Below are 27,108 nucleotides of genomic sequence, written 5' to 3' on the forward strand. Positions count from 1 at the left end.
ATAGATACACCTATGGAGGAATTAGAGCAGGAAACACAAGAAGTTGTGGAAGAGCAACCTGCTCAAGTAGAACAAAACCAGCGTAGGTCAAGCAGGATACGTCAACTACCTGAGAGATATGGATATCTCATAACTGATCAAGGTGATGTATTACTCATGGATCAAGATGAGCCTGTGACCTACCAAGAGGCCATAACTGGTCCCAAGTCTGAGAAGTGGCTAGAAGCCATGAAATCTGAAATGGATTCCATGTACACAAACCAAGTTTGGATCTTGGTAGAGCCTCCTGTAGGAGTTAACCCCATAGGATGCAAGTGGGTCTTCAAAAAGAAGACTGACATGGATGGTAAGGTACATACCTATAAGGCAAGACTGGTGGCAAAAGGATATAAACAAATTCATGGGATTGACTATGATGAAACCTTTTCACCAGTTGCAATGCTTAAATCTGTTCGGATTTTACTTGCTATCGCTGCATATCATGATTATGAAATATGACAGATGGATGTCAAAACTGCTTTCCTTAATGGGAATCTTCTTGAGGATGTGTACATGACACAGCCTGAAGGATTTGACATACCAGAGGAAGCCCAAAAGATATGTAAGTTACAAAGATCAATCTATGGATTGAAGCAAGCTTCCAGAAGCTGGAATCTTCGTTTTGATGAAACAGTAAAACAATATGGATTCATCAAGAACGAAGATGAGCCTTGTGTCTACAAGAAGGTTAGTGGGAGCATGATCGTTTTCCTGGTATTATATGTAGATGACATATTACTCATTGGAAACGATATCCCTACCCTACAACAAGTAAAGTCTTGGTTGGGGAAATGCTTTTCTATGAAGGACCTAGGTGAAGCAGCCTATATATTAGGAATCAGAATCTATAGAGATAGATCACAAAAACTGCTTGGCCTAAGTCAGAGCACATACATAGACAAAGTGTTGAGACGCTTTAATATGCATGATTCCAAGAAAGGATTCATACCTATGCAACATGGCCTGTGTCTATCAAAAACACAATCCCCTTTAACTAAGGAAGAAAGGGATCGCATGAATAAGATTCCATATGCATCTGCAATAGGATCTATCATGTATGCCATGTTATGTACTCGACCAGATGTCTCGTATGCTTTAAGCGCAACGAGTAGGTACCAATCTGATCCTGGTGATGCTCACTGGGTAGCTGTCAAGAATATCCTTAAGTATTTGAGAAGGACTAAGGAATCATTCTTGATATATGGAGGTCAGGAAGAGTTGGCTGTAGTTGGATACACCGATGCTAGCTTCCAGACAGATAAGGATGACTTTAGATCGCAATCTGGTTATGTGTTTTGCTTAAACGGTGGCGCTGTGAGCTGGAAAAGTTCAAAGCAAGATACAGTTGCTGATTCTACAACTGAGGCCGAGTATATTGCTGCCTCAAGTGCAGCAAAGGAAGCTGTTTGGATCAAAAAGTTCATTAGTGAACTTGGCATAGTTCCTAGCATTGTGGATCCCATTGGTCTCTACTGTGATAACAATGGTGCTATCGCACAAGCCAAGGAACCTAGATCTCACCAACGATCCAAACACATACTTAGGCGTTATCATCTCATTCGAGAGATAATAGATAGAGGAGATGTGAAAATATGTAAGGTACCTACACTTGACAATATAGCTGACCCATTGACAAAGCCTCTTGCGCAGCAGAAGCATGATGGCCATACTAGATCAATGGGCATAAGGGGTATGCCTGATTGGCTCTAGTGCTAGTGGGAGATTGTTGGTGTAAGCCCTAGAGGCCAATACTTTTGGTACTTGTATCGAATTATTTATTAATAATAAAAGGCATTTTCTTTATTACGTTTGTTTAATAAAGTCCCTAGAATAGCTAGTCCGTTTAATGTATTAAGTGTGACTTAATCATGAGAACACATTAAACATAAGGACACTATTCTTAAAGTATCCGTAGTCGAGCTTTAGTGTGAAGTGGGATAACATTAAAGCATTAAGACTATTATGTTTGTAGACTGATGATCACATCTCATGGATCATGGATAAAGAGTTATCAAGTCTTAAATATAGGTATGAATATTAGGAGTAATATTTATACCGGATTGACCCGCTATGAGAATACTATATAGAAAGTTATGCAAAGTGTCATAAGTTATTCTCATGGTGATAATAGTGTATTCCACTCTTCGACCTGAAACCACTATGGATCCTAGATGTAGAGTCGAGTGCTTTATTGCTGATCCAACGTTGTCCGTAACTGGATAACCATAAAGACAGTTAATGGGTACTCCACAAAGCATGCTGAGGGACATGAGTGTCCTAGATGGAATTTGCCCATCCTGCGTAACAGGATAAATGTCTATGGGCCCAATATTGAACTGAACAAGGATGACACGGTCTATGCCTTGTGTTCAATATAGACATAAGGGCAAAAGGGTAATTATACACATAAGTATTATCACAGAAGGAATTGTCAGATCACATGACATTTTCGTGTCTTGGGTAGCAGTGATGTGTTGCTAGATACCGCTCACTGTTTATTATGTTAAATGCGTGATTTAATATAATTGCCAACGTCACGAAAACCTACAGGGTCACACACAAAGGACGGATTGATGAAAGATAGAGTAACTAAGGAATACCGTAAGGTACGGTGCCCTTAAGTGAGTTATAGAGCATCGTAAGGTACGATGTACTTGAATAGAATACAAAATATGGTAAGGTACCATGAACTTAAGTGATTTTGGGCATATTATAAGATATGGGCCAAAATAAACTTAAGTGGGCTTTTAGCTTGAAGCCCACACAAGTGGTTCTATAAATAGAACCCTTGTGCAGAAGCAAAAATTTGCGGTTGCATTATTTTCGTTTTCTATCACTCTCTCTCTCTCTCACTCAAAGCCTTCATTCGTACCAGCTAGCACTGAGATTGAAGGAATCTGTTCGTGTGGACTGAGTAGAGACGTTGTCATCGTTCAACGTTCGTGATCGTTTCGTGGATCTGCATCAAAGGGTTTTGATCGTTACAAGAGATCTGCACCAAATAAACAACACAAATAACAAATATCAAAACAGATGAAAATACTTAAACATAATATTTAAAAACAACATTTCTAATTGATTACAACAATCAGAATGATGTCATATGATCCAAACATCACTTCATCAACATCCTTATCATTTTTTACTCGCACCCAACCACGTACGCCATCAAGTATCTCAATACTTCTAAAATTTCCCCCTTCTGATATGTTTCCATGTAAGCAACAAACCAACTTCCTCTTTAGTTGATCGAAACGACAAATATTCCAAAACATCATCTCCTTCGGAGACTTGTCTCTCGAATAAATCACTTTTGTCGACAAAGACGAAACATGTTTGCAATATAAAGAAAAGAGATGTGGAAAAATAAATTACACAACACCTTTGTTTATACAAAAAAAAAATTACACACTATACCGAGGCGTCATACCAATTGACGCCTCCTCTCATTTAGTACACACGAGCACCAATTGAATTGACACCACAATGTATTGTAGTCAATTCAATTGGCGCCCCCCTTTTAAAAATTAAGGGTAAATGTCAATTGATCTGACACCTACACGTTAACGTTTTTTTTCCTTCTGAAACTGAGATATTTGTGGAATTATTTGAAGACAACATTATTTTGATTTTTTTTTAAAATATAAAATATTTGAGTAAAAAATTCGAGTTTTTTAACGTGAGACCCATAAGAATTAATATTTCCTTTCCATCTTTCTTTGCAACGAAAGCGATAACCTTTTCCCTTCATCAATCTTCTTTCGTTCAGCATTCCTCTATTCATAATAAAGCATTCATTAAACCACAATTAACATAAACAATTAGTAGTAATAAATATCTAAACAGTGAAAAATTTGAAAAAAAACCCAAAGATGAACATAACAAAGAAACGCAGCGTTTCATCTTATGAGCGCCAAAGAACAGTACAAATTTCATTTTAGCACCGAAGCAAAGATGAACCAAAATGCATGGGAAATAGCTAGCTCTCTAGGGTTTGCATTGCCATTTTCGTTTTGAGAAATCTCCATTCTCTCTGCATTTCAACTTCCGATGGCAGAGAACAACGTTACAGTCTCATATACAGTGAAAGTGACCGTTACAGTCACCATCACCGACGAAGACGAACTCCTTCCTGATCGAGAAACACAAGCTACTTTGAAAGACAATGGCGACGTTGAAGGAAAGGAGCCGGTGGAGAAAGACGGAGAATCGAGTAAATTTGATGACGGTGGAGAAAAGGAACCGGTGGAGGAAGACGGAGAAACGAGGAAGCTCAATGACGTGGCACCACCTGAAGTACGTTCTTCTTCTTCTACTCCGGTGTTGTTAAAAAGAGAGAAGAAAAGACGTGGTACAAAAAGAAAGTCAGATTGTGATGTTTCAAGGAATAATCGAAACAAGAAAGTTACATTCAACGAAGCAGACTCCTTAATGTGCCATCAGTGCCAGAGAAATGATAAGGGCAGAGTTGTCAGATGCACTAAATGCAAACGGAAAAGATTTTGCATACCCTGTATAACTAATTGGTACACTTCGCTTTTATTATACTGACATGTTCATATCGGTGTCAGAACTTATGATTACATTTAGTTTATTTATTTAATTATTATAAGTGTTGCCGTGTTAGTGTCGGTGTCGTGTTTGGGGTGTCTGTGCGTCATAGGTAATATGACCTGATTATTTGAGCTGATAACTGTTAAGTCTTAATGATATACTGAATTCCTTTTGTTGTGTCTTGTTAAGGTATCCTAAGCTGAAAGAGACCGATGTTGCTGAAGCGTGTCCTGTGTGCTGTGATAATTGCAATTGCAAAGCTTGCTTGCGTTCCTTTAAGTGTATCAATGTTAGTTAACCCCCTCTTCTAGCTTATTTTGTTTGGATAGACAACTTATTTGCGGTTTATAGCATAAATGCTTATCATTATAAGCACTCGTGTATGAGCTGTTTTTATAGAAAGCAATGAAATAGAAGTTTAATTGTTTTCGTATAAGCTATAAGTTGTTTTCATAACCTATCTTGAAAGATTCATGAAAATAACTTGAAAACAACTTATGAACTAGGTCATAAGCTGTTTTCATTAATTCTCCCAAACATTTTCACAAAAAGTTAGAGTTACGTCAGTAGATAAGTTCAATGTTAGGGACATAATATACACTATTAAAGAAATTCTGCTATAGATGGCAGTTATTAACTCCAAAAGGGCAGTTATGGAAGTTATTAACTGTTACAAACTGTCACACAAAAACAAAAACTGACAAATAACCACTCCTCTAGGATTAGAGAGCCTAGTATCTCCCAAACCACACCAAATGACAACCGCCCGTATTTGTCATCCTTATTCTATTTAAATACGATACACACTACTAATTACAATTGAGCCTAATTTAATTTGGGCTTGCGTTTGACATATACTTGTCTAATTGGTGGCCTACTAACAATACTCCCCCCAAAACTTTCACCTTGTCCGCAAGGTGAAATTGAGGAAATTGCTGATCAATTGAATCGTATGAATCCCAAGAAGCTTCAAAATCCGGTAATTCTTTCCAATGGATCAACACCTGAATATTGCCGGCAGGATTTCTCCGAACAGCCTTGACTGCATCAGGCTCCACTTGCACTTCCAATTCCTCGGTCAGAACAGGAGGTAAAGGTTGCAGCAGTGCTGCTGGTGAGATGGCTTTCTTCAACAGTGAAACATGAAAGACCGGATGAATCCTAGTGCCTTGAGGTAGATCAAGATGGTAAGCAACCTTGTCAATTCGCTCTGCGATCTGATATGTCCCATAAAATTACGGGGCTGAACTTTTCATTAATTTTTCTTGCTAAAGATTTCATCCCGTAAGGTTGCAATTTGAGGTACACCCAATCACCAACATCGAAGGATATATCACGACGGTGTTTGTTGGCCTGAATCTGCATCTGGTTTTGCGCTTTGACCAAATTAGAATTGAGATCATGTAAGATGGTGTCTCTTTCCTGAGTTAGACGAGTCACTTCTTCAACTGCGGAAGGAACTGTGGTACCTTTTAGTAATTGAGGAGGGTCACGACCATAAAGACCTTTGAAAGGAGTCGTTTCGGCAGGATTATTGTAATTAGAGTTGAACCAAAATTCTCCCCTTCCTAACCACTTCATCCACATCTTAGGCTTAGCCCATGTGAGATACCGCAAATAAGTTTCCAAGCACCGGTTTACAACTTCCGTTTGGCTATCCATTTGAGGGTGATATGCAATGCTAAATTTCAGTTTGGTACCCGCCATTCGAAAAAGTTCTGTCCAAAAGTGGCTGAGGAAGATTTTGTCTCTATCAGAGACTATAGTATCAGGGAATCCATGAAGTCTAACAATCTCCTGAAGAAATAATTCAGCAATAGCTGTAAAAGAATGAGTGAGATGGATAAAATGTTCATATTTCGTAAGCCGGTCTACCACCACCAATATAGCATTCCTTCCCTGACTCCTCGGAAGGCCTTGAATAAAATCCATAGAAATATCAGTTCATGCCTGTGTAGGGATTGGAAGTGGTTGTAAGAGGCCCGCGGGGATAAAGTTTGATATTTATTTTGTTGACATACCTCACAAGAAGTTACAAAAGTCTTGATGTCCTTTTTCATGCCTTCTCAAAATACCAAAGCTGCAATTCTCTTGTATGATCTGGAAAGTCCAGAATGACCCCCTACAACAGAACAATGATATTCTTGTAATAAAGTTGGAATTTTTGAGGAAGACCTAGGTAACACCAATTTCTCTTTGTACAATAACTTTATGTTTTGGAAGGTGTAGTTGGAATTTTTGAGGAAGACCTAGGTAACACCAATTTCCCTTCGTACAATAACTTTATGTTTTGGAAGGTGTATCCTGGATGAGCCTGAGAATTTTGTAACAAATCGTGGACAATTTTCTGAAGTTTAGCATCAGCACGAATCTCAGTTTCCCAATCTGCCAGATCTGAAAACTGAACCATAGAAACATCGTCATAAGTCAGTCATAGGTCATTTTCGTGATAAAGCATCTGCAGCCCCATTGTCCACCCTGGTTTGTATATTATATCAAAATCAAAACTCATGAGTTTGGATGTCCATTTGAATTGATTCTCGCTCAAAACTCGTTGATCCGTCAAAAATTTCAAACTTCTTTGAGTAATGACGCCATTTTGGACAGCCACCACAATAGCCATTAACTCTCTTTCATAAACAGATTTTCGTTGGGCCCTATCCGATAACTGTTGACTCAAAAAGGCTACTGGTCTACCTTTTCGCATCAACACAACTCCCAATCCTTTATCAGAAGCATCCGTTTCTATAACAAAAGGTAAGGAAAAGTCAGGTACAGTTAGAGTGGGCAAATGAGTGCTGCCTTCAATATGTCAAATGCTGTTTGTGCTTCAGGATTCCTATGAAAGTTGTCCTTTTTAAGCAATTGAGTGAGAGGTTGGACCAATTTACCATAATCTTTCACAAACCATCTGTAGTAACCTGTGAGTCCCAAAAAACCGCGAAGAAACATGAGATCTTTGGGTCTTGGCCATTAAAGCATTGCTTCAATCTTTTGAGGGTCTGCTGCCACCCCTTTAGCCAAAATTATATGGCCCAAGTAATCTAGTTGAGGCTGTCCGAAAGTACACTTTTTAAAATTTGCCACCAATTGATGTTTTTTTTAATAGAGATAGGACAGCCTGAATGTCGTGAAAGACCTCTTGATATTTTGCTATGATAGAGAATACCCAATCTGCCTGTGGGGCTGGTTGTGTGTCAGCAACTGAAATTTCCAAAAAAAATTAAGAGGAAACCTTTTCCCTCCTGTTGCAATTCACGGTACATCATTTTTAAAGAGGCTTCAGCCCTTGTCAAAGTTGTCCCCTTTCAAACAATGGATACCGGTGGCAGTGGGAATTGCTAGTGTCAAATCACTGAAATTGGCCTTAATCTCCCCAAGTTGTGATAACCATTCCATACTTAATACAATGTCGACTCCGCCAAGATCAAAGATGTAAAAATCTTGTTGTAAATGCAAACCTTGAAGGTTGAGATGCACGTTTTTACAAACTCCTCCGCCAGGGATCTTCCTCCCGTCGCTCACTTCAACGGTATAAGATGGTGTTTCCATAATTGAGAAATTAGTTTGTTGAACTAACACATGAAATTATGAGAGGCTTCACAATCAAATGAGAACAAGTACTTTATTGTTTGCAATTTCACCCCCACAGTTTGATGTTTTTTATAGAAGTAAATCCAGAGATGCTAAACATGGAAAGTTGGAGTTTATAAAAATCTTCAGTGATTGTAAGCACATCATAAGTTGGTTCCTCAGACATAGGCCCATCTTCCACCAAGAGGATATATAATTGTTTGTGGGCAGACATGACCATGACCAAATTGTTCATCACAGCGATAGCAAAAACCTTTTTTGAGTTTGTCTTGCATCTCTGCATCAGTTGAGGAGCCAAAACTAGAGCCACATTTGAAGCATGTGTTCCTTGGTGATAACTGTACTAAACCGGTAATCATTAGCAACACTTTGTCCACAAAAGAGGAGAATCAATTGATACGAGTGCTGAAAAAGAAGGACATTGTCAAACTAGTAGAGGCCGGGATGAATTGTTCTATCTCCGATGGTGAATGGGTGAGCGTTGTGCAAATAGTTCCGAAAAAGTGTGGTATCAGATTTTATCGAAGGTTCATCAAGAACCTCTTGAAGACAACAAAGCCCTTGAGGAAGTTGCTCAACAAAGTGGATCGCGGAAGCTGCGCAATTTCCTTGGATGCTCCTCTGTGAGCATCGAGCCGTCGAGCTTATCCGACGTTAAACAAGCGCTTGTTGGGAGGCACCCCAACATTGTAAGTATTTACAGTTTTCTGTTATGTTGTATTGGTGTCCCATTTGAAAAATCTTGCTGAATGTGCTTTACCTGCTGTTATGAAAAAAACAAATTGCTGTCATGCTCGCTAGCTGCTCGCTAGGCGAAGGCAGTAGCGAGCTGATTCGCTATCTGCTCGCTAGGCGAAGCAGCAGCGAGCGCTGCGTGGCAGCACTTTACTTCTGTTTCACAGGGCCACCCATTTTGGGCCCAAACACTTGTTATTTCGTTTTTTTAGTCTGATAAAAGAGCAAGCTTATTTTCACTAGCACTCTCAATCACTCTCTCACTTTCCATCTAACATAAACCTCAAGCATTCACAGAAACCCTAACTGTTACATTGTATTGCAAACCTCACTGTGCATTTCAAATTCAATCTATCTCTTTCAACAGGTTTGTCCTATCTCATTTACTTTATGCTGTCAAGTTGAAATTTCTGAATATGAGACATTTATGGTGAAGTTGGGAAAGTGGGTATCATTAGGTTTTGCATGTGGGTTTAGAATTGCATGTATCTTAGAACGATTCTTTGCATGATAAATCATTTTGTTTCTGAATTGGATACCGTTAGAAACCCTAACTGTTACATTGTATTGCAAACCTCACTGTGCATTTCAAATTCAATCTATCTCTTTCAACAGGTTTGTCCTATCTCATTTTCTTTATGCTGTCAAGTTGAAATTTCTGAATATGAGACATTTAGGGTGAAGTTGGGAAAGTGGGTATCATTAGGTTTTGCATGTGGGTTTAGAATTGCATGTATCTTAGAACGATTCTTTGCATGATAAATCATTTTGTTTCTGAATTGGATACCGTTAGATTTAGGGTTTTCTGAAATTTCAGTGTTAACAATGCAGAACCCAAAAACCCGTAACATTCGCTAGCGTCTCGCTAGGCGAATCAGTGGCGAGCATTCGCTGCCACTTCGCTAAGCGAACCTGTAGCGAAGCTTCGCTAGGCGAAGCTGTAGCGAAGCTTTCCTGTTTTGCTTTCTAATCTGTTTTGTGTTTGTGTTGTTTCTTCTCTATAACTTTGCAGATGGCATCCAGGTCTAGCGCGAGCGCTTCTAAAAAGAGAAAGGGCGGGAGCACATCCCGTGCGGTGCCAATACAGTTCGACACCGACAAATTCGTCGGGCCAAAGCAAGCCGCTAGATATGTGGCATTAGAAAAGAGAAAAATTCTGCCAGAGAAAAGGTTCATTATCAACCCCGAAGGCGCCTACCGAACATTTGCTGGGTTGATTCATAGTAAGAAGTGGGATCGGTTGATTTCTCCCCTTGAGAACTATGACATTGATACAGTGCGTGAGTTCTATGCAAACGCACTGCCCGACGACGATGAGCCATTCACATGGACCACTAGAGTGTCCGGCCGTACGGTTGCTTTCGATCGGGATACAATCAACCGGGTGCTGGGTGAACCGCTCCATCTGGGAGCGAATGAGAGGGACACTTACCACCGTGATTTGAGGTTTCATCGGGATACCGATTCAATTTCTGCTGCCCTGCTATTTGAAGGGAAATCAGTTGAGTTGAACCCATCTGGGGTTCCGATGAGATACCATAGGGAAGACATGATTCCCATGGCTCAGCTGATCCTTATGTTGGTTCTGACAAATATAAAACCCAAGTCTCACACCTCAACTGTGCCGATCCCAGTGGCACACTTGATTCACCGCATTCTCACGAATATCCAGATTGATGTGGCGAGGATAATTGCTTTAGAGTTGAAGTCCGTGATTGAGAGCGGGCTAAAATCGGGGGCACGAGTTAACTGTCCCCTTGCTTTCCCGTGTCTCATCATGGCATTGTGCCAACATGCGAGGGTAAAGCTACCCTCCCGGAGTCAAGTGAGGATCCCACCAGCTATCGATGACAGATATGTGGCCAAGTATTGTAAACCGAAGAATTTCAGAGCCAGTACAGCTGCTGGTAATACCGGGACTACTGATGGTCCTGGTGACACGTGAGCAGTTTCTGCAGCACGCTAGCTGGCCTGTGGACAGACCTATTTTCGGAGAGGGAGCGAGTGCTTCTGGTGCTGATACTTCGGGTGGTGCTGAGGATGGTGATGACGATGATGATGATGAGGATGGTACAGGTTCTGAGGCCGGTAGTGATGAGGATTCTGAGTCCTTTGAGGGCTAAGTTTGTTTTATTTTTCATATTTTGTTTTATTTTTATTGTATTTTCAGATTTGTAGTATTTTGGTTTTGGTTATGTACTTTTGGGGTGTTTTGTCTCCACGCACATTTTAAAATTTTTAAGTAATAGTTATTGTTTATGTTTTTAATTTGTGTGTTTGGTTTAAATTTCTTTTGTTTAATAAATTTTTGGTTGTTGAGTGTTAAACCTTCAACCGAGACTTGTTGTACAAGCCACCATGAAAATGAGTGGCTTAGTTCTTCATTTTGTCAAGGTTAGATGTAGATGATCATAAGCTTTGTGTGTATATGAGATGATCTTCATTTGTAAACTCTTTAATGATGAATTTATGGTGAAAACTTTGTTTTATTGAAAACTCTTTGTGTTGGTTTATGATCGAGAGATGTTTACCAACTCTTTACCTAGGTTTTCATCCAATCTTGTTTGTTAGCTAGAGATAGTAATGAATGATTTTGTTCACCATAAAGTTGAACCAAAAAGTTGTCATTTTGATAGATTGTGTTAGAGATAAACAATGGATCAAAATGGGAAAACCCACAATGTGTGTTAGAGATAAACACATTGGGAGGACTTTGTGAAATAGTTTATCATCTAAAGGAGTTTATGAGTTTTGTTGATCGAACATATACATGCAAAGTGATCGTCGAACCCTAACTTTGACAATATTTCTCAAATAGAAAAACCAAAACTTTTACCGCATTTTCTTACACTTTTATGCAAGCTACCGTGACTAAAACCAAAACCCCCCTTGTCGAACGGCGGCGATATCTCACAATCCCTGTGGAGACGATAACAAAAACCCGACATACCAACCCTATTCCAACAATTTCCTGAACTTCGTCACGCGTTTTCATGTAGTTTTGGTAGGCTCTTTCTAGAAATTCTAACCGTGCCTCCATTTTCTGTCGTGTTTGTACCATACACAGGATCATATGGTGCTACTGATACCAATGTTAGGGACAAAATATACACTATTAAAGATAGAGCATATGAAGGTAATTAGGATTAACGATGATAAGGAATTCTGCACAGTTTATTATACAGATTAGACTGCAGTTATTAACTCCAAGAGGGCAGTTATGAAAGTTATAACTGTTACAAACTGTCACACAAATACAAAAACTGACAAATAACCACTCCTCTAGGAATTAGAGAGCTTAGTCTCTCTCAAACCACACCAAATGACAATCGGATATGCTGTATTTGTCATCCTTATTCTATTTAAATACGATACACAATGCTAATTACAATTGGGCCTAATTTAATTTGGGCTCGCGTCTGACATATGCATGTCTAATTGGTGGCCTACTAAATAGACAATTAACTGTTCTTCTGTTATTTTTTTTATGTATTCTATATTTGAAATGTAATCATTTGGTTTACTATAGGAAATGAAGCAAAGGGTTGAAACCAACATAACCAAGGAAGAGGAGGTTGAGTTCTCTAAGTATGTGCTTAAAGGACTTCTTCCGTATTTAAGACAGTTGGATGAAGAACAAATTATTGAGAAGGAAAGGGAAGCGAAGAGACAAGGTATTCTTCTATAGTCAGAATTCATTTTTAGTTTCATGTATGTTTCTTTTTATAATTTAATCTTTGATGTGAATTTCAGGGCTCTCATTCTCAAAGTTTGAAGTAAAAGAGGGAGACTATTTTAAAGATGAGCGTGTGTACTGGTTGGGACTTGTTTAGAATATTATTGTTTTTTGCTTAATATAATGCTATATAGTTGTTGATGTAACACTTTTTTTGTAGTGACAACTGCAAAACGTCAATATTTGACTACCATAGAAGTTGTACAAAATGCCCTTTTGACATTTGTCTCCTTTGTTGCCGGGAGCTTCGTGATGGGAAGCTTCTCGGTGGTGCAGATCCAATTGAGTTTGATTTTATCTTCAGAGGGCCTAATTATCTGCATGGTGGAAATGAAGAGAGAATTGTCAGAGGAAATAAACCTTGTGATGCCGCCGAGCCTGAGATTCGTGAGTGGTCAAGATCTAGATGGCATGCGAATGGTGATGGTAGCATTCCCTGTCCAAAAGCCGATAATGAATGTGATCATGGTTTCCTGGAACTGAGAAGGATACTTCCTCTAAATTGCATCTCTGAGTTAGTATGTAAAGCTGAAGAACTTGCAGAAAAATTTAAGCTTCACGTTGTTCACCTTGCAGAGGAGACTCTTGATGATAGGTGTTCGTGTTGGAAGTCTGTTAGGAGCGCAGATGGTATCTACAGTAACCTAAGGAAAGCAGCTTTTCGTAAAGATTCCAGTGACAACTTTTTGTACTGTCCTAGGGCTGTAGGTCTACATCAGGAAGATTTAAGGCATTTTCAATGGCACTGGAGCAAAGGGGAGCCTGTAATTGTGAGCAATGTACTTGAATGTACATCTGGTTTAAGCTGGGAGCCACTAGTCATGTGGCGTGCATTTCGTCAAATAGCCAATTCCAAGTTCGATGTACTTTTAGATGTGAAGACAATTAATTGCTTAGATTGGTGTGAGGTTTGTTTGATTTCTCAATCTTTAGTATGGAGGGATTCTTGCTGGAATTCATGTTTATTATCATTGTCGTGAAACTTTTTTCTAATTTGTTTAACCGACATTCTTAATGTTTGGATTGGGTATAACTTTACAAAACTAGACTTTGTAACACGAGAGATATCTCTCACTTATTAACATAATTTCAGGCTATATCTCATATGATGTAAAACTTTTATGAAACTTTTTTTTACTGGAATGACTGCCTGAAAATGACATTTAGAAAATAATTTATCTGTTGCAATTTGTTTTTGTACTTCTGAAGTTTTATAGATGCTTTCTCAATTTGGCACCTCCATCTTTTTGGGATTGAGAGAAGTTTTAGTGCATTTAACATTGTCAGTTACTCAATTTATAGGGTACGCTTTTTACTTTGGTTTAGATGGTTCTTCGTTAAGAATCAGTTTCTAGATATTCTCCCCTCTTACATTATGAAGAGGTAAGCCACATTAGGGTTGTGAGCCACATGCTATTTTTATAAAAGTAATTGGCAATGTTAACAATAATGTCCCAGTCCTTGGTGCTTGTCATATGCTTATACTCCCAACATTTTCGACTAATGCTACTTCTCATTTCTGATTCAATATCTTGTCATCTTATCTTTTAAATGTATCGTCAAGAGTTTCACATCGGACAATATATGACCTAATCATATGTTTATAAGTGGGGGGAATCCTCACCTTATAAGCCGGTTTGGGAGGGATGAGTTAGGCCTAATTGGCACATTCTAAGATGGTATCAGAGTTTATCATAAATTTGTTGTTGGGCCTCTCGCATCATCCGCGCTTTAGTGTTATTGAGGTCCGAGTGTGAGGGGGTGTGAGATCTGAGTGTGAGGGGTGTTGGAAATTCTACCTTCATTGCGGTCTGTCCTTAGTCGCATAATTGCGACAATTTAAGATGTCTTCATTGAAGTCTCAACACCTTGGCGTAATGTTTATAAAGTTTGGGCAGCTCTCATCTTACAAGTCGGTTTTGTGAGTTCGCCCACAATTCTAAAGATCCTGTTTTTGAGTTTCAAAGAATCTACGATTGAAACAAGAAAAAAAACAAGATAAACCGCAATGATGACAACTAGGGTTTAAGCGGAAGACCCTCAAAATAGAGGAGGAGGCAACTCAAATGCTACAATTAGGCGACTAGGGACGGATTGCAACACAATGAAGGCAGAATTTTCAACATTTATCTCAATTTCTTGCTGTCTGGTGTCCCTGATATTTTACCTGTAATTACTTATTGTGCTATACTCACCACATATTCATGGTCTTAGGTTGGACTTATTGTTTTTCATGTTTTCTTGTTAAGAATATTTTTGTTTAGTTGTACTTTCAAACTGCCTTGGGTAAATTGTATCTGCCTTATGTTACTGATTTTTTTGCTGCTCTTACTTGATAGTCTATTCTGTTGCTGGTAATGTCTGTATTTTTATTTGAGTTGTTAATTGAATGCAGGGAGATATTAATATCCACCAGTTCTTTACTGGGTACACAAAGGGTCGCAAGGATTGGCTTAATTGGCCTGAGATGTTGAAATTGAAAGATTGGCCTCCTTTTGATTTATTTCAGGAACTTTTACCCCGTCATCATGCTGAGTTCATATCTTCCTTGCCTTTTAAAGAGTATACAGATCCTTTTAAGGGGGCTCTCAACCTTTATGTGAAATTGCCGGATTATTGTGTGAAGCCAGACATGGGGCCAAGAACATATGTTGCTTATGGATTTGCTCAGGAGCTTGGACGTGGTGATTCCGTGACTAAGCTCCACTGTGATGTGTCTGATGCTGTAAGCTTCAATTTCTGTCTTTCCTGGCCTGTTTTTTCAGAACTTAATAGAAATTTTGTTCATTGCATTGTCATAGAAAATCTCCTCATTTGGTTTTGTTTGATTTGATTTGTTACTTCCCTGGCTGTTTTTCTAATTCATGATTCATAGAAGTATTCTTTTTATGACTAGTGGCATAAACTGCAAAATATTTTTTAGGATTTGAATAATGAATGATACATTTACCAATTCTTTGTTAGTGCTTTATAATTATTACTTTGTTTCTCCGAGTGAATGCTCCATTATGAGGAAAATGAAATGTAGTATGTTTTTGTAATTTGGTTGTAAGGTAAATGTGTTGACTCATATTGCTAAAGTGGAGCTGAAACCTGAGGAAGCTACAGCCATTAAGAGATTGACACGCAAGCACCTCGAGCAAGATAAGAGGGAGCTACATGGTGATGAGAAAGTAACACTGAAACAAAAAGACAGTTCGATGGTTGGAGAGGATTCTTTAGATGGCGCTCTCTGGGACATTTTTCGGAGAGAGGATGCACCCAAATTGCAGGAATATCTAAAGAAGCATTTCAGAGAGTTCAGACATGTCCACTGCAATCCTTTAAAGCAGGTAAGATTAGTTAAGAGGATTCTCCATTGTTGTAAATATTAGATTGTAAATAGTAATTATTTCTATTAGTAATGAGGCCCATTAGTCAAAGCCCATTAGATCTTCTATTCTCTCTTATTTAAAGCATGTAGATGTAACATGTAAGAATCACTTTTTAATATATCAGTAAAATATTTTATAACATGGTATCAAGAGCTCCCGATTTTGGGGGATTCGCTTCCGCCTAAACCCTAGCCGCCTTGTAGCGGAGTTTTTTTTACTGCAGTTTGTTGTTGTTTTTGGGTGTTTGGGTCATTGTTGTTTTGCGTGCTTCTTGTTTTTGTTCACTCATCTTTGAAACCCTAACCCATCCTGTTTCTTGGTTTGTTTTCTCTCGATTGTCCTTTCAATGGCTGAGATTATTAACGATCAACCACCTCCACCTCCACCTCCACCTCCCACAAATCCACCAGCCCCATTTAATGCTAAGGATTTTGTCGTTCAAAAAGGTTATTGGCTTACCGGCAAAAATTATTTTCAATGGTCTCAGTTCATCAGACACACTCTTAAATGTTGCGACATGCTTGATCATATTGAAGGAAATCCTCCTCTGGTTACTGCTCCTAACTTCCCTTCCTGGGATAAAGATGATTCTGCTATTATTACTTGGCTTTGGAACTCCATATCTCCAGAAATTAGTAGAAATTGCATGTATCTCTCAAGTGCAAAGGCAGTTTGGGAGTATCTTCGTCGCAGTTATTCCATGAAACAAGATATGTCTGCTTGTTATGATTTAAAGAGGAAAATCTTCAACACTAAGCAGGGAAATCTTTCGATCACTGAGTATTTTGGAGTTCTCAATGGTTTTTGGATTGAGTTGGATCAGTATCAGAATTTGAAGATGGAGTGCAGCAAGGATACTGCCACCTTGAATACTGTTGTTGAGCGGGATAGGATCTTTGATTTCCTAGCAGGCCTTAATGCTGAATTTGACCCTATTCGGGTGCAGATTTTGGGTAAGGAAAAATTTCTTGATCTTAATGAAGTTTTTTACACTGTCCGTAGTGAGGAAACCCGTCGTCAAGCTATGCTTCATGAACAGCCCCCGGATGTGTCAGCATTAGTAGCTAGCAAAACAACAAGACAAGGACCACCACCATCATCATCCAAGAATGTTCGTGACAAATTCTATTGTGAGCATTGTAACCGATCAGGGCATACAAAGGATAGGTGTTTCAAACTTCATGGGAGGGAGCAGGTTCTTAGCCGAGGTGGCGGTTCTCGCAACATGCACCAGTATCAGGCACATGTTGCTACACATGTCCAGGATACTGAAAGCTTTGAAAAGAGGAGAACTGATCTTTCCTCCTTCAGTCAGAATGATGTGGAACGGTTGAAATCTATGCTTGACTCCATGAGTAAGCCTTCTGGTTCTGGGTCTCTAGCAGTTACTGGTAAGAGTTTGTGTTCCCGATCTCTTACTGTTTGTGGTAATATTCCTAAGAATGCGTGGATTCTTGACTCTGGTGCTACTAATCATATGACATTTGATTCCACATTATTATGCTCTTATACCACACCTTCGAGTATTCCTTATATCACTGTTGCTGATGGCTCTCATGCTTGTGTTATTGGCACTGGAAATATTGACTTGCAACCTCCATTCCAGTTGCAATCTGTGCTTCATGTTCCCACACTTTCCCACAATTTAATTTCCATCCATAAGCTTACCCGTGATCTGAATTGTAAAGTAATTTTTTCTATGTCCCATTGTGTTTTTCAGGACCTTACCACGGGGCAGACGATTGGAATTGCTAAGGAAAAGGAAGGGTTATACTACTTCTCTGATGACCATCCAAAGGTGTTGTCCTCCTGTTTCCAGTCTCAGTCTTCCTCTTCAGCCTCACAAATTTGGCTTCAGCACAAGCGTCTCGGTCATCCTCCATTTTATATAATTAAGTCTATGTTCCCGTCGTTGTTCTTACACCATTCTGTTGAGTCTTTTAAGTGTGATGTTTGTCAGTTGGCAAAACACAATCGTGTATCTTTTCCTTCCAGTTTTAATAAAAGTGATGAACCTTTTGATTTGATTCATTCTGATGTTTGGGGACCTGCCCCTACCTCTAATATTTTTGGTGCAAAATGGTTTGTCTCATTTATTGATGATTGTACTCGGGTAACTTGGATTTTCTTGATGAATACTAAATCCGAAGTACCACAAATATTTATCCAATTTTATAATATGGTACAAACGCAATTTGGGAAAGGCATAAAAAGAATTCGTTCTGACAATGGTAAAGAATATGTCAATCATACCTTTTCCAACTTCACTAGTAAACATGGCATTCTCCATGAATTCACATGTGTTGACACCCCACAACAAAACGGTGTCGCAGAAAGAAAAAATCGTCATTTACTTGAAGTTGCTAGATCTCTCCTTTTTCAAATGTCTGTTCCTACCTCTTATTGGGGTGAGGCAATTCTTACTGCTGCCTATCTGATTAACCGGGTCCCATCTCGAGTGTTAGGTAATCAAAGTCCTGCCCAATTTATGCTTTCACGTTTTCCATCTGTTCCTATCTTACACACTCTTGAGTCTCGCATTTTTGGTTGTGTTGCTTTTGTTCATGTTCACAAACAATATCGCAACAAATTGGATCCCCGTGCTGTCAGATGTATCTTTCTGGGTTATGCACCCAACAAAAGAGGGTACAAATGTTATCATCCTCCGAGTCGAAAATTCTTTGTCTCCAAAGATGTCACCTTTCATGAAAATGTGTCATATTTCACTCGTTCTCAGTCTCAGGGGGAGAACATAAGTGACTTAGAGTCAGAGTCAGAGTCTGAGTCCGAGTTTCTGATCCTTGGTCCTAGCCTCCCTAGAACACCTATCAGTGTTCCCTCTCTTGAACCCGAGTTGTCACCTAGTTTGAGTTTGAGTCCTAGTTCAACACCTGAATCTGAGCCAGTAAGTGTTCCTGATCCTTCAAGGCCTTCTGTTTTACAGGAATCAGCACCTCCAGCACCAACTCTAGTGTATCAGAGAAGAAGTAAACCTGACCTTCTCCAGAAACAAATTCAATCGCCTGAACCGGAGGTAAGTACTGAAAATGATTCCTCTAGTGATGATTGTGCCATTTCTGATACTTGTGACACTAATCCAGTTGATTTACCCATTGCTTTGAGGAAGGATAAAAGATCTTGTCCTTCCCCATATCGACACCCTATCTCTCAATATGTCTCCACTAAACATCTTTCCACACAATATCAAAGTTTTGTTGCAGCTGTTGATTCTGTGAAAATCCCATCATCTGTTGAAGAAGCATTGCAAAATAAAAATTGGGTCCAAGCTATGGATGAGGAAATGAGAGCACTTGAAAAAAATGGTACTTGGGAGATTATTGAAAGGAAAAGAGACAAAAGTCCAGTTGGATGCAGATGGATCTATACTGTAAAGTACAAATCTGATGGTACACTTGATCGGTACAAAGCAAGACTAGTGGCAAAAGGTTATCAGACGTATGGTATTGATTATGAGGAGACATTTGCCCCAGTGGCAAAGATGAATACTGTTCGAATTTTACTATCTCTTGCTGCTTCATGTGGATGGGAATTGCAACAGTTTGATGTTAAAAATGCGTTCTTGCATGGAGACTTAGAGGAAGAAGTGTATATGGAGATTCCACCAGGTGTTGGCATAACAAATGGAGCTAACAAGGTGTGTAAATTGAAGAAAGCCTTATATGGACTAAAGCAGTCCCCTCGGGCATGGTTTGGAAGATTCACAAAGGCAATGATGTGTTTGGGCTATAAGCAAAGTCAAGGAGACCACACTTTATTTTTTAAACATTCACAAGGAGGAAAACTGACTATACTTCTTGTTTATGTTGATGATATTATTGTTACAGGAGATGATTTGACTGAGAGACATTTCCTCAAAGAGAAATTATCAGCAGAGTTTGAGATGAAAGACCTTGGGCAACTCAAGTATTTCTTGGGAATTGAGGTAGCCTACTCAAAGCAAGGCATCTTTATTTCTCAAAGGAAGTATGTGCTTGATCTTTTGCAGGAAACTGGCAAACTTGGATGCAAACCTGCAAGTGTTCCCATTGAACAAAATCACAGGATAAGCTTTGAGGAGGAAAGTGACAAAGTTGACAAGGGTCAATATCAGAGATTAGTGGGAAAATTGATTTACTTGGCACACACTAGACCAGATTTGGCATATGCAGTCAGTGTGGTGAGCCAATTCATGCATGATCCGAGGGTGAGACATTTGCAGGCTGTAGACCGCGTTCTACAATATCTTAAAGCAACTCCAGGGAGAGGACTTTTGTTTAAAAGAGGTGGAAATCTAACTATGGAGACTTACACTGATGCGGATTATGCCGGATCAGTGAGTGACAGAAGATCTACGTCAGGCTATTGTACTTTTCTGTGTGGTAACCTTGTAGCTTGGAAGAGTAAGAAGCAAAGTGTAGTTGCTCGATCAAGCGCCGAGGCAGAATTTAGAGCTATGGCATTAGGAATTTGTGAGCTATTGTGGATGAAACAAATTCTAGAAGACTTAAAGATACAATGTGAAGGTCCTATGACATTGTTTTGTGACAATAAATCGGCTATTAGTATTGCTCATAATCCTGTTCAGCATGACAAGACTAAACACATTGAGATTGACCGACATTTTATCAAAGAGAAGTTGGATAGTGGACTGATAACTACATCTTACGTTCCTTCCGGGCATCAACTGGCAGATGTGTTAACAAAAGGCTTACCAACAGAAAGATTCAGGCAACTTACTTGCAAGCTGGGAATGATAGATATCCATTCATCAGCTTGAGGGGGAGTGTTGTAAATATTAGATTGTAAATAGTAATTATTTCTATTAGTAATGAGGCCCATTAGTCAAAGCCCATTAGGTCTTCTATTCTCTCTTATTTAAAGCATGTAGATGTAACATGTAAGAATCACTTTTTAATATATCAGTAAAATATTTTATAACATCCATTATCTAGCTAAGATTAGTTAAGAGGATTCTCCATTATCTAGCTAAGATTAGTTAAGAGGATTCTCCATTATCTAGCTCACTGGATGCCTCCTTTTGACCATTTAATGCCCGACGGTTTAGTTTCATTGCTGCTAAAATAATTTATAAATCATGTTCATGGATCCAAGAGACCTTGGCACCACATATCCACTAAAAACCTTAAGGCATTAGGGGTATTGGTCCTTTATCTTATATATCCAACATTTCCGCTTTCCCACCGAGCCTAACCATGACTCTAATACCACTTGTTGGGGAGTCCGGGGAGCACCGAAAGTGTTAATGGGCTAAACGTTCTTTGATCCAAGAGGCTTTGACACCACATATCCACCCAAACCCTTAAGGCATCAGGGGTATGAGTCATTTCTCTTATATATCCAATATTTCCTCTATTTGTCTATGTGGGACTTAAGCACTCACACTTGAATCCCAACATTAACTTTTGGAGAGTTGCACTAGGATAAGATTTATACTTTCTCATACTTTCTTCCGAGTAAAGTTTTTATTTATTTTTTAAATCCAATATACATGGCAATATAATCGTATCTTCTTGAATGGGATATCCTTTGGTAATGTAGGTTATTCACCCTATTCATGATCAGACCATTTATCTGACTACGGAGCATAAGATGAAACTTAAGGAGGAGTATGGTTAGTAATGTTAATAAATATTTCTTTGTTGGTTGGGGAGTGGACTGTTTTGATCATTTATATTGTACCAATCTGTTGACATTTCAACTTTAATTTATAGGAATTGAGCCTTGGACTTTTGTTCAGAAGCTAGGAGATGCTGTTTTAATTCCTGCTGGTTTACCTCACCAAGTTAGAAATCTGAAGGTAAAATTTACATACATGGTACACATTTCTTTGTTTGCCAAGAAGTATATAAAGTCTATAAAATTCTGCTAGAAGTGATGAATATCAGCTTGAATTAGATTAATATCTGATTTATTTTTTGGTTCATCGCGCCCATCCTTTGTACTTGTGTTCTATAAATTTTAGTAGTTTGGTTAGTATTGTTTCTGGACAACTTTGCTTCTATTACATATCTAAACTTTTCAAGGCTAAAATTGAATTCAGAGATTTACTAGTAACTAGTACAGCATGATGGCATCAACCTATGGTTTCTTGCAAATTGTTGAAGCCATTATATTATTAGCTCACTTTTTTTTTGGTCATGATTGCTTTTCCTTTTGAGCGAAGCTTGAAATGTTTGTGTCAATGTCAATATATGTATCATTCTTTTGCAGTCATGCTTCAAGGTTGCACTTGATTTTGTCTCTCCTGAACATGTTGGCGAGTGCATCCGTTTGACAGAGGAATTTCGCAAGCTTCCGATAAATCACAAAGCATCCGAGGACAAGTTTGAGGTGTGCGAGTCTATTTTTAATTTGATTCTACTTTTGTATTTGTAGGGATACAGTACTCTTAATCCTTATTGAATAGGGAATCAATTCATGAAAATAACTGGGTAATATAGAAATTAATCTTAAGAGATACTCCAAGGTAAGAAACTGATCCTATGAGATAAACTAAGATATTCTAACATAAGATTAGAGTAATGTAAGACTCTTTATGTGTATATATTTTCACACTCTCGAGGCCAAGTGAGTACGCGTGCAAAGTTGTATTGCTCGCAGGGCTCTAACTTCTAATATCGACCGTTTCAATCCTTGTTGAATGTTTAAAATCTTGATCATCAACCTATTTCAATTCTATGTTCCTGTGTCATATCATATGTCAACTGTTTCTTATTGGGATTTTATGTACTGTTTTTTTTTCCTGATGGCCACTTCTTTGGTATCAGGTGAAGAAAATTATCATCCATGCTATGCGTGATGTGGTTGAAAAATTAGAGAACGCAAGGTTAGTGATTATTCTGTTTGCTTTCCTGTCAAAGGCATATTGATAGGCTATACCTTATGTAGATGCATTTTTGTTATGTTTTCTAGACTCACGATTTAAAGTTTGTGTTTATTGCGTGAATATCATGAAGATTGAAGATTGCCATTCAATTTACAGGTCTAGGTAATCAAGGTTTCTGTATATATATACCAGAGAGAGATTGAATCCATTTTGATGAGGTTTGGTAATCAAGGTTTCATATTTTGTTTTATCTGGCGCATTTTGATGAGGTACATTGGAAAAACTAAATGCTGGCGTGTAATTGTATACCTGTGGACTGTGGTGCTAATTATTATCAGGTAGATTCAAGTGTATGAGTAGATGCCAATGTGAATATTGTCCTAATCATACTTGTGACTGCATATATAGAGATTCGAAGTTGCCCTTTGTTGCAGCACGTTTTGCAAAATATGGGAGATGTTGCTTTATTTGATGTCATGTCAAGTAATTGTTTTGCTTACAAAAAGAGAATTCTATTAAGTGTACAAATATAGTTAAGTTGAGTCTTAGTGAAGTAAATTTTTATTGGCTCAAACTTATTACTTCCCTTTTTGTTATATTTCAGCAGACAAGGGGAATGACATTGGAATATACAGATGTATAAATATAGAACTAGTTGAGTCTTTAGTGAGGTAAACTATATATTCACTAAAACACAATACTTCCCTATGTTTTAGATCATGAGACACTTGGGTTAAATGCTTTTTGATTCTAAAAACATGACATTGTTCTGAGAACACAGCGGCGTAGCGGCGTGTTAGTACCAAAAATTTGCCTCTTGGAATAACAATTTTATAGAATAAAAATAAGGGCAAAATTTTTAGAACGATGGAAAGAAATCTTAAGTGGTAAGACTAAAATTTGCCCTTTTAAAGTAAAAGTCTATCAATTTTATGAAAGAAACTAAGGGCACAAACAAAAAATAAATAAAAACACCCAACAAATTTTTGTTTAACAAAATAACAAAAAAGAATGTAAAGAAAAAAAAAACATAACACTATATTAAAAAAAATCAAGAATATTCTGATAAAATGATAAGGAATCTCTTCTCCTATTGAATTGTTTTAACCTGGGTAATTTACATCTGGGCGAGACATTGAGGTGAGTCCCTATGTGAGATTTTATGTCGAGTCCCTCAAGTCACCTTGGGGTGAGTCCTTTAAGTCATCTTGGGACGAGTCTCAAGTTATTTTGGGGCGAGTCCCTTAAGGGACAAAGACAAAGCAAGTGTAATAATGATGGGTTTTTCTCGGGAAGACAAATCGACATGAGTTTCTTGCATGTGTTACATAAAAGGAGCTATCGGTAACTGCACCCATGCCTAGTATGGGTTTCTCATCCCTTACTAAGCCTGGTTTATAGGGCTTATAAGGAGAAACAATTTCTCACTCTCCTACATTTTGGCCATTTTTACTTCGTACCCACATTCCAACTTCTTTATTCTAAGAGAGTGAAATCGAGATCGTCTAAGTTCATCTTTTCATGTATAGACTTTTATTCATACTTTCTCTCCATTTATAATTTATAATTTTTTCAATATGTTTTACGAGAGTTTTAAACGAGAACGACCGAGTAATGCTAAGTGGTGAAGATATAAATCTGATCATTTGTAAGAGTTTTAAAAGTTTCTTGCTAGTGATAGTGATATTCCTTCTTGCTCTTTCCTAAGAACTTAAGAGCAACTGATGTTTTTCAAATTTCAAGAACTTCGAGAATTTCTATCTTTGTATCTCTAAATTACCGTAATGCTAACTCTTTTATTTGTCTTTCACACTATATTTTAAAGGTTATTTTAAAGGTTGTTCTCACAAGAATGATAGAATTATCTATTTATAATTGTTGAAACTAAACATATTCATAATAGGTTCAAAACTCAACTCATTAACAAAGCGATCTACAAACCATATATTAAAGCATAATCCACAAACCATATAACTCCAAACTAGTTATCTATAACCCCTTTTTCTACCATTCTCGGAGTCAATAATACAAGCACACATGTATCGTATTGTTCACTACAAAAAATAAATAAATGAAACATTTGATAACTTATTAAACTCAAATATTGGTGAAGACATGAAACACTTGAGAGAAAATTTTACTTAAATAATCAAGTTTTTCAATTTTAATACCAAATTAATCAACTTTTTTATATAATTCATAATATAACCATGTTTCAAGTAAAAAAACCATAATTCCTAATATAACCATGTTTCAAGCAAAAAAGTGGATTAAAGAGGAGGTGCCAATTAATTGGCGCCTCATATATATGCCGATTTACATGTAAATTTATCTGTAGACAAAAAATTAAAACTTTCACAGGTAAATCTGCAGGTAGCTAAAAATATATATATAAGAGGCTCCAATTCAATTGAGGCCTCCTCTTTAATCCATTTTTTTGTTTGAAACATTGTAATATTGAGAATTATGTGAAAATGTTGGTTATTTTGATATTAAAATTGAAAACCTTGGTTATTTACGTAAAATTTTCCACTCAAGAAGTTACTGGCTTTAAAAATTAAGATAACACTAGGAAATTTTCTTCCTAAAGACAAATCAACTAAAACAAAAAGAGTAGAAGACAAAAATATACTATAAGCAAATCAAGCATGTTGTGTTAAGCCTCAAGTGAATGTGGTAGCTTATTCAAGGCAAAGTTGATAAATAGTTGATTTTAAAATTGATAAACCCTAAACAAAGAAGAATGTGAGATACTACAAATATCATGGGTTGAGATGTATGTAGTAAGATTTGTGTAATTAAAATCCATTAATTATTGGGAAATTCTCTTTCCACTCTTATGGGTGCTCCCGCACTACTGTAAAAAATGCATAATATCCCTAGCATCCGGAGATATATCTTCGGACCACTTATTTTTTTGTCATTTCTCAGACTAAATTGAAGAGACACCCCTTTTACTTATGTGTAAAAAATGTGTCAGAAGATGCATCTTCGTAAATACCATTTATTCAAAAGTCATGTTGGTGGTCCGAAGATGCATCTCCATAGACAATTTTTTCATATGCCGCACCTGACCGTTCCCTCTTCTCCCTTCTTCATTTTCTCAAAGGTTCTCTAAAAAAACTCATTTGAGCTTAGCCTCTCCCAATCATTGAAGCATATCTTCATTGCATTAAAGCATCAATGAAACTTTTTATCCTCCTTTATAACATCTCATAACATCTAAGCTTCTCCTTCTCATCAATCAATTTCATTTGTTAAGTTTTTCAAATTTTATTTTCTTTTTATGTTTTGATTTTTAGTAAGTTTTTTAGGATATATTGGTTATTTTAGATACTTTAGGTAGGTATAAACGAAGTTGGTAGGTTAGAACAACATGCAACGAGGATTTTTGGAATTGTTAAGGAAGAAAATGATTTGCTGCTATGGGCAACCACCGAAGGTTTGTCTGGAGATGCATCTCCGGATTTGCTTTGAACTATTTTTGGAGATGCATCTCCAGATTGTACTCAGTCAAAAAATTGGATGATTTTGTGGATTTTGTGAATTTCTCCGTACATGTTGTTTATGTATGTCTCTGTTTATAACGCGTGTGCAATGGCTGAAGACAACACTAGTCGATTAGGCTCAGGTGTGTGTCCCAATTTGCATCGGTATGACGTGAGAGGGTCGCGTCGAGGACCACAAGGTCACAAGTTAGTGATAACTTGTTTGATATTGCATCTACTTCGCATCCCTGGCCGTCTGGTTCTCGTAGACGACCCTCTTAAGCATCTCAGACATATGATGAAGTAGAAACTGAGATCCCTAAGGCCCATGTTGACCCTGAAGCCCCTGAAGCCCAGAAGGAAGCCAATTTGAATGCCCCGTTAGAGAGTTTACCTAGGAGGGCCACTTGACACCTCCTTACTTTAAAATTACATAGAGCATGCTGCTAGGCATGGAAAAATATATTTCTTTTCTTTTGTAATACATATGTTGTCAACTAATTAAATCTATACAGATGCTTATGTTTTATTTTTATAGGAGTGTGGTTGTTAAAAAAATGATTAACCATAACAGGAAGATATTGGAGTTGCCACATCCCACAACAACTTGGTTCATTGATGTTATCCGTTATTTCAGTCTTGTCGATTTTTGTTCTTCTACATACGTGACCATAAACCCCAACACACATGCAACTTTTGCAGAGAGGTGACACTCAGAGACGTCATTTTTCCACCTACCTA

General features: G+C 37.9%; 1 protein-coding gene across 3 annotated transcripts; it reads left to right on the forward strand.

Moving 5' to 3' along the window:
• The first annotated feature begins 3,909 nt into the window (after window positions 1-3,909).
• On the forward strand, window positions 3,910-23,599 carry LOC127092817 (lysine-specific demethylase JMJ25). Of its 3 annotated transcripts, none has more exons than XM_051031707.1 (12): window positions 3,910-4,565; window positions 4,783-4,882; window positions 12,452-12,596; window positions 12,676-12,739; window positions 12,819-13,566; window positions 15,054-15,383; window positions 15,712-15,990; window positions 21,592-21,664; window positions 21,765-21,850; window positions 22,264-22,383; window positions 22,821-22,879; window positions 23,036-23,599. In XM_051031707.1, exons 1-12 carry the CDS (start codon window positions 4,090-4,092, stop codon window positions 23,043-23,045), a joined length of 2,490 nt encoding a protein of 829 aa, XP_050887664.1. In that variant the 5' UTR covers window positions 3,910-4,089; the 3' UTR covers window positions 23,046-23,599. The 3 variants fall into 3 exon arrangements, with proteins under 3 accessions (XP_050887664.1, XP_050887665.1, XP_050887666.1); XM_051031708.1 differs by lacking the exons at window positions 3,910-4,565; window positions 4,783-4,882 and adding exons at window positions 5,316-5,780; window positions 11,990-12,058; XM_051031709.1 differs by lacking the exons at window positions 3,910-4,565; window positions 4,783-4,882 and adding an exon at window positions 10,867-11,010.
• The last annotated feature ends 3,509 nt before the right edge of the window (window positions 23,600-27,108 follow it).

This window comes from Lathyrus oleraceus, chromosome 6 (assembly GCF_024323335.1).
Source record: "Lathyrus oleraceus cultivar Zhongwan6 chromosome 6, CAAS_Psat_ZW6_1.0, whole genome shotgun sequence".
NCBI lineage: Eukaryota > Viridiplantae > Streptophyta > Magnoliopsida > Fabales > Fabaceae > Lathyrus > Lathyrus oleraceus.